This window comes from Thamnophis elegans, chromosome 2, assembly GCF_009769535.1.
Source record: "Thamnophis elegans isolate rThaEle1 chromosome 2, rThaEle1.pri, whole genome shotgun sequence".
NCBI classification, from domain to species: Eukaryota; Metazoa; Chordata; class Lepidosauria; order Squamata; family Colubridae; genus Thamnophis; species Thamnophis elegans.
The window spans coordinates 100,290,582-100,305,192 of record NC_045542.1 but is presented as its reverse complement, the minus strand read 5'-3'; the positions used below and the strand labels follow the sequence as shown (position 1 = coordinate 100,305,192).

The 14,611-nt window shown below is 41.4% G+C and overlaps 1 protein-coding gene across 1 annotated transcript; it reads left to right on the top strand.

Annotated features, from left to right (window-relative positions):
* Window positions 1-316: 316 nt before the first annotated feature.
* CAMKV (CaM kinase like vesicle associated) lies at window positions 317-14,611 on the top strand. The gene is made up of 10 exons (XM_032211794.1): window positions 317-411; window positions 3,132-3,263; window positions 4,132-4,206; window positions 5,131-5,269; window positions 5,767-5,887; window positions 8,037-8,112; window positions 8,385-8,521; window positions 9,532-9,610; window positions 9,920-10,007; window positions 14,255-14,611. Exons 1-10 carry the CDS (start codon window positions 317-319, stop codon window positions 14,609-14,611), a joined length of 1,299 nt encoding a protein of 432 aa, XP_032067685.1.

The window sequence follows — 14,611 nt, the reverse complement described above, 5'->3', positions numbered from 1 at the left end:
TCTTTCACTGGAGCTTGGACAGTGGGTCAATCTTTTCATGGAGCAATGCACCCCAAATGCTTCCCAGCCTGTCACAGCAAGCCACACCTTAGCATATGTGACTATCTAACTGCACCTGCTCACATTCAGCTCGCTCAGGGAAGCAGTGGTGAGTGGATCTCTCTAGTTGAGTTGAGTTTATTGATCTTGTATGCCGCCCACTCCCGAAGGACTCCGATGCCCAATCAAAATCCTGGGGTGCTACAAACTACCTGTACTCATAAATGATGACTCAGAGCCTTCCTTATGCACTTATTTTTCAGTATCAGGCTTGGCAATGCCGTTTGGATGTGTTACCTTGGGAGATAAGAAGGATTATAACCAGCCATCTGAGGTGACTGACAGATATGACCTGGGACAGGTAATCAAAACGTAAGTGTTCTACTATTCTATGCTACTATTCATACATTTCCCAGAATGGTGTTTTACTACTCTCTGTAATGTTCTTTAGGGATGATGGAGAGGTTGATGGGTAGTTCAGTATTGGTGAATTTGGATAAAGTTTAGACTAGCAAGAACTACTATTATATTTCAGGGATGAGAAAATAATATAATGGTTATCAGGTTTTATGCTTATATTTAATCACCAGGGATCCAAATGACAATTTAGAACAGATTGACAGACTGACAGAATGACCTCCCAGAGTTATAATCTCTCTTTTGTCCTCCCCCCCCCCCCAAAAAAAAAGAGCTGCCGTCACACATTGCAAACAACTCAACCATCCCTTCCCTGTCTATAGATCTATGTACAAGCAATGAACCACAGAGAATGTCAGGTCCATTGCCACATAATTGTTCTGCTGTACTCTTCCATCTGAAAGCCAGCAGGAAATCATGTCATCCTAAATCTTATTGGGTAAAAAGAGGATTGTAGGCACCAGAGATCCAGTCCTCCATCATAGCCAAAAGAGGAATAAAGGGCAGCAGTGAAGTCTGGCACTAGATTGAAGAGGACATTCCCACAGAAAAATGGCAGAACCAACTTGAGTCCCAAGATTGCTGAAATCGAAATGGTTTTTGGGTTGCCACTCCCATGAACATCAAAATGCCCTTTATAGACAACATGCAGCCTTTTAAAGGAGGATAGTAGGGAAAATACCATTTCTAGATTGTAACACAGTAAGCTTTCCTCAGGTTACTTCAGATGCAAGAGAAGATATGGTGAGACACAGACAGATGTGTTTGGCTGAGTCTGTCATACACTGCTATGCTTTAATCTTCCCGACCATGCAAAGGACCTGGGAACCTGGGAGGCGGGGAGTCCCCACTCACAGCCTTTTTCTTTTTTTCCCCAACCCAAAATAATGTTTCCTTATTCATCTGTCTGTCAGTTGGATACCTCTCCAAAACCCAAAGAAAACAGGACTAGATGTGTTAGGGAAAACTAGAAAAAAAATACTTTAAAAAAAATGGACTTCAATTGGCAACTATGGAGGAAGTTTTTTTTAAAAAAAAATCCATCCAATGCAATCTTATGGACAAGATAGTTGGGTAGAAGCTCATAATGTTTTTGGCTATTCTATTCTAAGCCCTTCTCCTTCATCTTCCTGGCCATGTGGCCTAGAGCAGAGATTATGCCAGACCCATTCACACAAGCTATATATAGTACATAGTTTCTAAGGAAAAGACAGGTAGGCAGACAGATACACACACAAACACACACACACACACACACTCACACACACGAAGAGAGAGAGTGTGTTATAGGTTACTTAATTATACAGAAGAAAATGCAAATTTTCCTATAGCCACTACTGGTAAAAGGGCTTGGAAACAATTCCATAAATCATTATTTGTGTGTTACCTACTTTCAGGGGTGGGCTTCAAAAATTTCAGCAACGGGTTCTCTGCCCGGATGCTGGGTAGGCGTGACCATGGTGGATGTGGCCTAGTCTGCACCATGACAGGGGGGCGTTTTCACCCTCCCCAGGCTCCGGAGGCTTTCCCTGAGCCTCTGGGAGGGCAAAAACTACCTCCCCTGGGCTCCAGAGTCCCTCCGGAGACTGGAAACGGGCCTGTTTACGGACTTCTGGAACTTCCAGGAGGCCTGTTTTTCCTCCTCCCCAAGGTTCGGCATGGGCCCTGCACTTAACTCACATCCAAAATGGGCTACGTGAGGACTCCTGGGAAGGGAGGGGAGGGGAAGGGTGGAAGTGGCGGGGCAGGAGGGGAGGAGCCAGCCAAGAGTGGGATTTGGAGGGTTTCCAAAGTGGCCATAATATTAGCTATGGGTTCTCCTGAACTCAGGCGAACCCGTAGGAGCCCACCCCTGCCTACCTTGTTTTATTTTATTTCCCCTTGGAAAAAGGTTTAAAAAGAACATAGAAGTGCAACTGAAGTAGACACCACCATGAGTGAACTCAAAGGGTGGCTTTACCTACTCCTCTGAAATTTGTCACACATGTTCTATGTCGCTGGAGACCAGTATGAAAACTACACAGGAAGTAGAGGTGCTTTTGGAGAGGGGGATCTCTGATGAGTCTCATCTCAGGAGTGAAGAGAGTTTACTAACTCCCTGATCACTAACTTACTTAACAGAGTGTTAGCTGAGTGAGGGGATTCAGTTTAGCCTGAAACAAGACAGGTCCTTCTGAAGGCTAAATCTAACCCTCTCTTAAGTTAGTAAATCTATTTAGGTTAGAACCTACGAATGACACTCTTCCCCTTCTCCTGAATTCCACCCCCCTCCCCACTTTTGTTTTATATCTTGTTGTTCAACAAGTGACACAATTGACAACATGAAAGCACATGTAAATGCAAATATAGAGCTAATTTTAAAGGTCAGCCAAAGTTTGCAAATAATAGGTACTGTACTTTAACAAAACACACTGAGAATGCTGTACTCGTATAATACATTCAATGGACATTTTTTTTTTCCTCTGCTTTTCATATCCTTCCCCTTTGTGGTCAATCCTCAGTCAATATGCACTTAATAACATTGTGCTGAGGGAACACATGATGTATCCTCTGTCTCTTTTGGGAAGTGGATGATTCATAAAGTTAAGCTATTTACCGTCTCTGCTGCACAATTGTGTTGCTTCAGCGAATGGATACAATCTCTTCAAACTTAAAGATGGGTGTTCTTTTCCTAGAGAGGAGTTTTGTGAGATATTCCGTGCCAAAGAGAAATCGACAGGCAAGCTTTATACTTGCAAGAAGTTTCTGAAAAGAGATGGGCGCAAAGTGCGAAAGGCAGCCAAGAATGAGATCATCATCCTGAAGATGTGAGTGGAGAAGGTTGATTCCAAGTTACAAATGTTCAATTTAATTATTTTCATAAATGGAATGCAGCTACAGTTAACTGATAGTTAATCAGGAACAGTGATTGCATCTTTCTTCAGAGTTCAATTAAAGTGCCAGCCAAAACCTTATTAGCAGGATATATACTGTCCTATACTGTCAATTCCTATCCTGCGTCTATACCTAGCTTCTCTCCTGCTCCTCTCCCCTTCCCTCCAGATGGTGGCATCCTGATTTTGGGTGCATGGCATGTTCACCATTGGTCAGAACCTTTGGCATTGCTATTCCTCCCCATTCTAAACATCACCATGAAGAAACATATTAACTTTAGCAGTATAAGAGAAATACTAGTTCACAATATGTAACATTTCAGAATAGATGTTGATGAACTGAAGATTTCAAAAAAAAAATGCTAAGATAAGGAAAAAATGCTTAAAAGCTAATACTATAAAACAGAATTAAAGGAAGCAACATGCTCCAGAAAGGATAAAATATAAATTATACTTTTCAGAAAGGGGAAGCAGTTTCTGCAAGGATCAGAGGGAGGCGGGAATGTCAGCCTGATGAAAGTAACATTGCAATATCACAACGCAATTCCCTTTCATTTTACATATGATGAAAGCAGCAGAATTCTACAGTATTCATTGTATCCATTAATAATGGAACAAGCTGCATGACTTCAGATATGGCAAAAACAGATTTAGGCAAGATATAACATCCTAATTAAAATGCAGTAAATGACTACAAGATGACTTGACAAATTTCTTGAGAAGACTGAGCAGATATCTCACTTGGGCTTTATGTTTCTGCCTGATAGCAGATCCTGAAACTAGCTTTTCTCTTTTCTTACAGGGTAAAGCACCCCAACATTCTACAGCTGGTGGATGTATATGTTACCCGGAAAGAGTATTTCCTCTTCTTGGAACTGTAAGTTGGTGTTGCATGAATCTAAACTCTGTCAGGGTTCCAAGTAACACCCCCGACGAAAGAAGATTCCAGAGCTTGAGTTTCCTCAAAGTTCCATTTTATTAGATGCCATATTGGCACATCTGGGAAAACCCGAATCTGAATGTTTTCAGGTTTTCCCCACCCAAAAGAAAGTTCAAGTCCCTTCCCAGCACCCACATGTCCCATCACATGATCCAATCAGGCACTATCCAAAACTGGAGATCCTGCCCAGTTACATCATCGCAGCTGCAAGGCAAGGTGTCCTTGGCTCTCTGAGAAAAGAACATTATTTTGACCATATATCTCCCATACTCCATATAATCCCCCCTCCCACTTTCCCACAGTAGAAACTGTGGCAGACCTGAAGGCCCAAGGTAAAAGATGGTTCCAGGTCTGACAAACTCCTAAAATGACCCATTGGGTTCTCTTCTCATGCTGCCAGGGCCATAGGATTATGATGCTAATCCTTGCCCTTCCCTCCCTCCCCATCCCAAAATACAGCATGGCACTTATCAGAAACTCCTTAAATGTTAATGACACCATCTAGAAGGGGAAGGGAAAGTTTCCTTCTCATTATATTATAATTTCTTTTTTCTGCAGGAAAAGGCCATCACTCAGTCTACTGTTTTGGTTTCTTCTGGGGAGAAAAAAACCCTTTCTGATTTAATCTCTGGCATCTTTAAATAATGCTGGGAAAGATTCTATTGTGATGACAATTAACATGTACCAAATCAGATGGATTCAGACATTGTTCTATTCTCTATTGCTTTACAATTTGTAGTAATGTGGAATGAGAATGCCAATTTTGGCTACATCCATTGTAGTTTGTAATACTAGTTGGCATTAACTAGTATTTTAGTTATCCAATTTCCCTGTTGCTTTTGTCTGTTGCCTTATTTATAGGGCCACTGGTCGAGAGGTATTTGATTGGATCTTGGACCAAGGGTACTACTCTGAGCGTGACACTAGTAATGTCATCAGGCAGGTCTTGGAGGCTGTGGCATACCTGCATTCACTGAAGATCGTACACAGGAATCTCAAGGCAAGTTGGATCATCTCCCTCTAGCCTGTATCTCTCGTTGGTGGTACATTCTTGGCCCATGTACTCTTTCTTCTGTTTATAAATTGCAATGCCTTCTCCCCCCCACCCACCCAATTTTAGAAGGACATTGTATACATGATGCTATATATACTTACGGTAGTTGAAGGAATGGATAGAAACATCCATTTCAAATATCATGCCTTTTACTTTTCCCAGAAGCTTGAAGTGATTGTGTGGATGTATAAGCATGCGTGTAAACCAGGGGTCCACAAACTTGGCAACTTTTAAGACTTGTGGACTTCAACTCCCAGAATCCTCCAGCCACCTGGCTGGAGGATTCTGGGAGTTGAAGTTCACAAGTCTTAAAGTTGCCAAGTTTGGAGACATCTGATGTAAACATACAACTAGAAGGAAATAATGCTCCCATTCTGCAGTTCTTTCCTCTTGCCTTCATTCTGTCTTCCATGTGTTCATTCTCTTTTCAACTGTTTCTGCAGCTAGAAAATTTAGTATATTACAACCGCCTGAAGAATTCTAAGATTGTGATCAGTGACTTTCACCTAGCCAAGTTGGAGAATGGGCTCATCAAAGAACCTTGTGGAACTCCTGAATATCTAGGTAAGAAACGGCATAGGAATCAGGACAACATTACAATGAATAAACTATAGGAACAGAAAATAACCCTCCTGTATCTAGTCCAGGGATGTGCAGTCACTAGAGGCAAGGGAGGCAGAGCCTCACCACTCTCCTCAGGAAAAGAAAAGAAATTTAAATATATTTTTTAAAATAATTAAAGCCAAGATAGTTGCTACCAGATTCAAGGTCACAGTGGCTTGGTGTCTGCTTAGTGTTAACCAAAGCAGGAGGCGAGAGAACTTGGGAATTTTTCACCTTCTAAAAGTTAAGAAAGAGTTAAAAGGCAAAAAAGTTCAGATGGAAAAGAGGCACTAATTCTCCCGCCTCCTGATCTGGAAGCAGCGAATCATGTCTTCTTGAGCACGCTTACGTTGGGCGGGTTATTTCGGAGGGCGCGCTTCAGAGGAGAGAGGAGTGGGAGAGAAGGAGGAGGCTCGCTCTTCACCCCTCCCCAACCTTCCCAGGGTCCAGATTCCCTTCGCTGCAAGCCTTCCTGTCTCTTGCATCCCAAAGGTGGGTGGGTGTGGGAGCTTTGGTGGCCCCAATTCTTCTCTGGGGGGCGGGGGGTGTCTCCTGGGGCTGCTGGCTAGATAGACTCCCGAGGAGCGACTCCTTCCCTCCTAGTCCCCCTGTGGGTGGCTGGAAATGTCCGCGCATTTCAGCCAGCCACAAAACGCTTAGCCGGGGGTTTCCTTACAAGAGCCAGGCGGGAGAAGCCCTCGCTTCTTTCTTGTGGAGACGGGCACTTTGCATCGCGGGAGCTACCAAGCACCTTTACTGCAGACCTGGGCGCTTGGCGGCTCCCACGATGCAAAGTGCCCCACCGCCCACCCGCTGACCTGGCCTGCGGCCGTTGCTTCTCCAAGCTCCACCGCTGGAAGTCTCAGATCGCCTCTGGGGGAAGGCTGAGTGAGAAGCGGAGCGAAGCTTCTCCGCGGCCTCCCGGTGCTGCGCAGAGGCTCTTGCAGGAGCGCGTGCGGGGCTGCTCCGGGCCGCTGGCACGCGCTCCTGCAAGAGCCTCTGCGCAGCGCCGGGAGGCCACAGAGAAGCTTCGCTCCGCTTCTCACTCAGCTTTCCCCCAGAGGCGATCCAAGACTTCCAGCGGCGGAGCTTGGAGAAGCAGCAGACCGGGTCAGCAGGTGGGCGGCGGGGCACTTTGCATCGTGGGAGCTGCCAAGCGCCTTTGCTGCAGACCCGGGCACTTGGCGGCTCCCGCGATGCAAATTCCCCACCACCACCGCCGAGGCCGAACGCTGCCCTGCTTCGCAAAAGGATGCCCAGCTGAGCCTCACCAGGCATAAACCTCACCGCACGTCACTGATCTAGTCATAGACTTATTTCCAACCAGATGCCTATAAAAAACTCATAAGCATAAAACTCCTTCCCTGTTTTTGGTCTATAGCAATTTACCTTTATGTATTACCTTCTGCCTTGCTGCTTGACCATGAGTTCCCCGTTTTTTCCATAGATATTTTGTGCAGAGAGGGAAAACTGTAAGCTTTGATATTGTTGCCTGGCTGTGACAAGCACTTGTGGTCCCTACAGATTCTTTCAGTGGGAATGCAGCCCATGACACAAAAATATTTCTCTAAATATGGTTGATTCAGTACAATTTTTGCAGTTGACATTTTTCAACATAGGGAGCAACTTCCATATATTCCAAACCATTCCTCACAGAAAGTTACGCATATGCTATGATTCAATTATATATACTCTAAACGGGCAACTTGTAAGCTGTAAAAACGGGAGAGAAGATTTGAGCGCAAATAACTCCTAACATGGATTTTAAATATTTCCAAAATGATTAACTGTTTAAGGACACAATTTTACTTCTATATCACAATTCCATCTCCATCCCACAATGTGTGTGTGTGTGTGTGTGTGTGTGTGTGTGTGTACTTAAAATGCCACTAGGGAAGATTTTAATGTATCTTCTTCATAATGCTCATTCTATAAATTCTCACAAAATAGTTTGCAATAGAATTAAGAACAATGCCAAAGCATTCTGTATTTAGCTCTGCCAAGATACATTTCCTGAAATGTTGTCTACTGAAATTGTGATTGTAATGTGTTCAGAAAAACATGTGCCTGTCTTCTGAATAGTCTTCATCTTCTACAATTGTCCTTTTAGCGCCTGAAGTGGTGGGGCGCCAACGATATGGGCGGCCTGTGGACTGCTGGGCTATTGGTGTCATCATGTATATTCTGTAAGTAAAGAAGGATCATACTGATGATGGGGAGGAGAAGGAGGAAGGTACAAACATAGAATGGACATCAGGAGAAAAATATGGTTGCAGAAAAAGCAGTAGAAAGTTCTTATGAAATAAGTCTGCTACAGCAGCTGAGCCTTCCCCAAATTTGCTGGGATTGCAGTTTTTAGAATTACCAATGAGTAGCTACTACAATGCTACATTGACCATGCTGGCTGGGAATTTGAAGAGGAATATTTAGAATCTGAACTTCTTTTTCTACACTGTAGCCTGTCGGGAAACCCACCCTTCTATGAGGAAATGGATGAGGACGATTATGAGAATCATGACAAGAACCTATTTCGTAAGATCTTGGCTGGAGACTATGAATTTGATCCTCCTTATTGGGATGATATCTCACAGGCAGGTAAGGCTGTGAGAATGGTGGAAGCAAGTAAAAGAAGTTGCACACTGTAACCCAAAATGTTAAGGGTAAATTTCATTTCATTTCATTTTATTAAATTTGTATACTGCCCTATTCCTGAGAGACTCAGGGCGGCTAACAATAAAAAGGGAGGGGATACAAAAAATAAAATAAAAACAACAATTTAAAATTCTACAACAGCCGTAACCTCGAATGGGGCTGGATAGTTCAACAGCCCCAGGCCTGCGGGAACAGCCAGGTCTTAACTGCTTTGCGGAAGGCTGGAAGGGTAGTAAGGGTCCGGATCTCCATGGGGAGATCGTTCCAGAGGGCCGGAGAGCCACAGAGAAGGCCCTTCCCCAGGGAGTCGCCAGCCGACATTGGCCGGCAGATGGAATTTGGAGGAAGCTTAGTCTGTGGGATCTGATAGGTCTTTGGGAGGTGACTGGCAGGAGGCGGTCTCTCAAGTACCCAGGTCCGATACCATGTAGGGCTTTAAAAGTAACGACTAGCACCTTGAAGCATGTCCGGAGACCAATGGACAGCCAGTGCAGCTCGCGGAGGATAGGTGTAACGTGGGTGTACCGAGGTGCACCCACAATCGCTCGCGCGGCTGCGTTCTGGACAAGCTGAAATCTTCGAACACTCTTCAAGGGCAGCCCCATGTAAAGCGCGTTACAGTAAGTTATGTAAGTTCACTTAGATTCTTAGCTCAGCCGTCCCAATCATTGCATCCTCTTGAATATAATTTCCAATACTCCCAAGTTACTACCTTTCTGACAATTTTTAACAGAAAGATTGTGACTTCCCAAGGCTGTTTTTATATACTAAAAGGAGTCAGTCATACTAAATTACTTCAGGGTAGTATCTATTTTGGGCTGAAAGACACACATTTTTTAATGAACTCGTAGTCCTTTCAGAATTTGTGTGTTGCAAAGCCATTGCAACATTTGCTGTCACATTCATTCCCACTGGTGCCATTTAAAAGTCATCTTCTCCTTCCTTCTCTTTAGCTAAGGACCTAGTAGCCCGTCTGATGGAGGTGGATCAAGACCAGAGAATTACAGCAGAAGAAGCTATTTCTCATGAATGGTGAGAGCCCTATAGTTGCTCCATAAGGAAAAAAAAGAGTTCTAAAGACAAGTGCACAATGCTGAGAAACATGAATAGGGACAATATAAAGTCCACATCTCCATGTTCAAAAGGAAGAGCTCAAGATGTTCAGATTTCATAACATTTACAATGTGAATTGTTTTGTACTGAGAACTAATTGCTGCCTCTAGCCTTCCTATTCAGGACCTACAAACATTAACTAAAGCAAAGCAAGACATTTAGACTAAAGAGGGGCTATGATGAGGTGACATAACTGACTGGTTTGTTTGTTTTTTCTTTTGTCTCTAGGATTTCTGGCAATGCAGCTTCAGACAAGAATATAAAAGATGGCGTATGTGCTCAGATTGAAAAGAACTTTGCCAGGGCAAAATGGAAGGTAATGTATTGCTAGCAAAGGCCTCCTCTTGCAAAAGCTTATGACAACTTTACTCTGCATGTGAGGAAATGCATCCAGAACTTCTTCTTTCAGTCTCTAGGAAAATCTGTGTGTTGGTTTTCTTTCAGAGGGCTAGAACTTAATGAAAGAATTATACTTCACCACAGATAAATAAGAAATCAAAATAACTTTGTCCATTTCTCACAATAAATATAATAGCTGGACAATACAGGTCATCCTTGACTTACAACATTTTATTTAGTGACCGTTCAAACTTACAGCAGTGCTGAAAAAAAGAGACATGACCATTTTTTGCATTTAACAACCATTGCAGCATATACCTGTAGTCCTGTCAAAGATGAAATCCAGCAGGTTTTGACAGGTTCAAAGACAGGTTCTGGAGAACCGGTAGCGGAAATTTTGAGTAGTTCGGAGAACAAACAAATGCCACCTCTGGCTGTCCCCAGAGGGAATTGAGATTTTGCAGCATCCTTCTCCTGCCATGCCCACCAAGCCACACCACGCCCACCAAGCCATGCCCACAGAACAGGTAGTAACAGAATTTAAATTTCACCACTGAGTCACATGATCAAAATTCTGATACTTGGCAACTGGTTCATATTTATGATGGCTGCAGTGTCCTTCTGCCATGTGATCCCCTTTTGCAACCTTCTGACAAGTCAATGGGGAATCCAGATTTACTTGTCAACCAAGTTACTAAATTAACAACTGCACCAGTTCACTTAACAATTGTGGCAATAAAGGTTGGAAAATGAAGCAAAGCTCATTTAACAAATGTTTCACTTAGCAACATAAATTTTGGGCTCAATTGTGATGATAAGTTGAGGACCACCTGTAGTGTGATAATGTGTAAATGGAAAGCTATAGTTTGATTAGCTGGAAACGCCTAGTTGACTTTGGCTGATCTGGAAAAGGTAAGCAGGCTCAAACTTCCTTAGGATGTAATCAGAGATTATTAAGAAATACCAGGTTTGAACCCTGCTGAAAATGATCTACATATTCTGCTCCATCTAGGATATTCTGCAGCTCTATAACATTTTCCACAGCCTTCTGCCAAAAGAGGTTAGAGAGAATACTGTCTAGAAAATCCTTGTGTTATGGCATCAATGTTCTAAACATTACTAGGTTAAAAAATGCTGGAATTTTGAAACTCTGCCCGATAATTATTACTTTATTGTTAATTAATTAACTAACTAATAAACTAAATGATAAATTAGATAAATATCTTGTTTATCTGTTTTATAGCTTTTTAATGTTTTTAACATTTTCAATAATAATATTTAATGTTTTAGTTTTGTTGCATGCTTGCAGTTGCACCCAGAATCACTTACTTGTGAGATGAACAGTTAAAAAAAATTAGATAACTAAAATAAAATATACTGTATTTCACATCTTAACTTCTATATCACAAAGTGCCGTACAAACATGCAGCCTTGAACTTTATAACAGGAAATGATAAACATTTTTGATGGAATATAGATTATCAAGTTGATGGTTTACAGAGTCAGCATATTAGCCCCCAACAATCTGGGTCCTCCTTTTACCCACCTTGGAAGGATGGAAGGCTGAGTCAACCTTGAGCCTGGTGGGATTCGATCTGCCAAATTGCAGTCAGCTGGCAGTCAGCAGTAGCAGCACGAAGTACTGCACTCTAACTACTGTACTAGTCATTATAGATATATCTTTCATAATATACCCAAAATATTATTTGAGCCAGATCATTTGTGCCTCAAATAAGAACACCGAATTGATTTTTCCCCCATTATTCATTTACTTATTTCCTTCGTCACCTATGGTATTCTTAGGAGTCTCATCCAACATCTAAGTTCAAAAGCATCAATACTCTTTCTAACACTCAAAGTTCTTTAAGATGCAACTTTCACACTATTAGAATATTACAGGAAAAAACATTGCCCACATTATTCCTTATAGGCATGCATGGCATCTGAATATTTCTTCATTGTTATCCTACCCCATGCTAATCTGCGATGTATTTCTTGGCTGCTGGTTTCTTTATTTAACCCTAAAAGGCAGAAGCTATCCACTATTTCAGTTTCTTCACTGTCATTCTAAGGATGATTGCTTTATCTGCAGTCATTAATCTAGTCTTTTCTATGTTTATTCTTAGTCTCATTTTTTTCACTGTGCTCCTTGACTTTCATTATTAGAGCTTGCAAATCATTTGCATGTCATGCTATTAGCATAGTGTCTTCAATATAACGCAGGATATTGATGTTTCTTTCTTCAATTTTAAAAACCATTCTTAACTTTTTCTTTACCAATCCAGAGCCATCTAGTTTGGATTGTTTTATGAGGACCATGGCTTCCTGTGATATTGTGATAATAAATGTTCTAGCTTTATACCAGTGGTAGTCAACCTGGTCCCTACCGCCCACTAGTGGGCGTTCCAGCTTTCATGGTGGGCGGTAGAGGTTTGCTGTAACGCTGCTTTCTAAATTTTATAAAGTAAAGTTACTTCCCTACTTTATAAATCACCCTTACTGTGGAACCGGTGGGCGGTTAGAACATTTTACTACTAACAGAGATACAAAAGTGGGCAGTAGGTATAAAAAAGTTGACTACCCCTGCTTTATACCATCAATTGCTTTTATAAACAATGAGGCTCATACTCACTTTTGAGAAATATGCTTTTAATTTCTCAATTATTGAGTGGGCATCAGCAATAATATTTGATCTTTATTTTTTTCTAAAACTATCTTGAATACCTGGCATCTCTCTTTCCTTATAATTGATCCAAGATAATCCTAAGAATTCTTTTACTAGCAAGCGAAAATAAGGAACATGTATTATACTTTCCACACTCTGTTAAATCTTCTTTCTTTATTATTGGTTTGTAGACTGTTTTTTTTCCCCTGACCATGAAAACAATGTTGCTCCTTCTTTCTTTTTATGTTCTTTGTAGCAAACAGTATGATTTTTTGAGTAAAAGTGTAAATCTCACTCCATTCGATTTGCTGGTGCCAAAGATGTCAATTGTAGCTGATTCATTTCATCTTTCATTGTATTGAGCTTTCCCATGTTTATGCTTATGTTTCATGTTTTCACATGTAATTATTTACAGCTTCGGATTGTCTTTTTCTTCTTCTTCTTTCCTTTTTTTGAATGGCAGCCTCAGCCATTCATACAATCTGAAGACTTTAATCTAAAAGAGTCATAAAATACCAGTTGTATGCTGGAAGATCCTCAGCTCTTCCTCCTTAGTATGTTGAGTACCATCCCATTTGAGAGGCCCATCAATCTGCATTACATAAACACTCCCTTTATCATGTCTACCAATGTGGTTTCCTTGGCAAAATACAGGAATCATTTGGTTTTGCCTTCTCCCATGATTATTATCCACATTTTAATTATTTTCTTCTGTTATCACATTAAAAATAAAAATAAAAATTACAACCTGCTTGGGGATACACCCAAGGTTTTCAGGAATCATATACAATTCTGGAGTCTACTCTCTTTTACTTTTTTAAACAAGTAATTCATATTTTATATCAATTTATTAATCACTGGGATAATTTCTGAAGAGAATATTCCCTGGAATTTACTGATGTCATAGACATTTTACAAACCTTTCTTAAAAAATGTTTCTCATCTGAATGGTATGAAGAATATATTAGTAGATCAAGCATTTCTATTAACCTAATCCTGATAAAATACTAATATTCTTATATTACAAATATGCATTTAAGTATTTTACAGTAATTGCATGTTCCATATACATTTATTTCTCACTATGCCTTGTCTGATTTTTATTAACCTCAATAAATCAATGTATTTAATCCCTCTATTAATATTAATTTTCCTGTCTCTTTATGGGTTTAAAAATGGCACAATTAAAAAACAGTATCTAAAAAACTTAAATTGAATGACAGCCATAAATTGCCATTTCTAAAGACTGCTACTTGGATTAATCATCATCAGATAAAGTACAAATCACGATACATTAGTTTTACCTTGTTATTTGCTTTCTGATGCTTTTACCCTTGAGGATCTATTATAAATGCATTCTTTTCTCAAGTGTTTATCTGCTGTTACGGACGCTGACAGCACATTTAAAAATAAAATGTGGAACTTCCAATGTGAATATATCAAGGTTACTTTTTTTTTTAAGCCAAGAGGTCTGTGGGATTGTGTATTCTGAACTGGGGTTATGAAACATTAAGGAGACATTAAGATCTCAAAACCATGTTTTTCCTCGCAACCCACAGAAAGCTGTCCGAGTAACCACAATGATGAAGAGACTCCGAGCGCCAGAACACACAGATGCAGCCAAGCCAACCCCTCCCACTGCTGCCACAACAGATGGTGCTGCTACAACACAGCCCAACAACACCCTGCAGGCTAAACCTGAAGCAGATAACACAGCTCCAACAACTGAAGCTGCCCGGGTGGCCACAATGGTATCAGCCCCTGCAGAAGAAATCCCAGAGGGAAAAACATCCACAGCTCCAGCAACTAAAGCAGAAACATCAACAATGACATCAGCAGGTCCAGCGACATGCAACGGGGAAGGAACCACAGCTCCCAGTGCCACCCCTGAGTCCTGGAATGAGGAGACTGGCTGA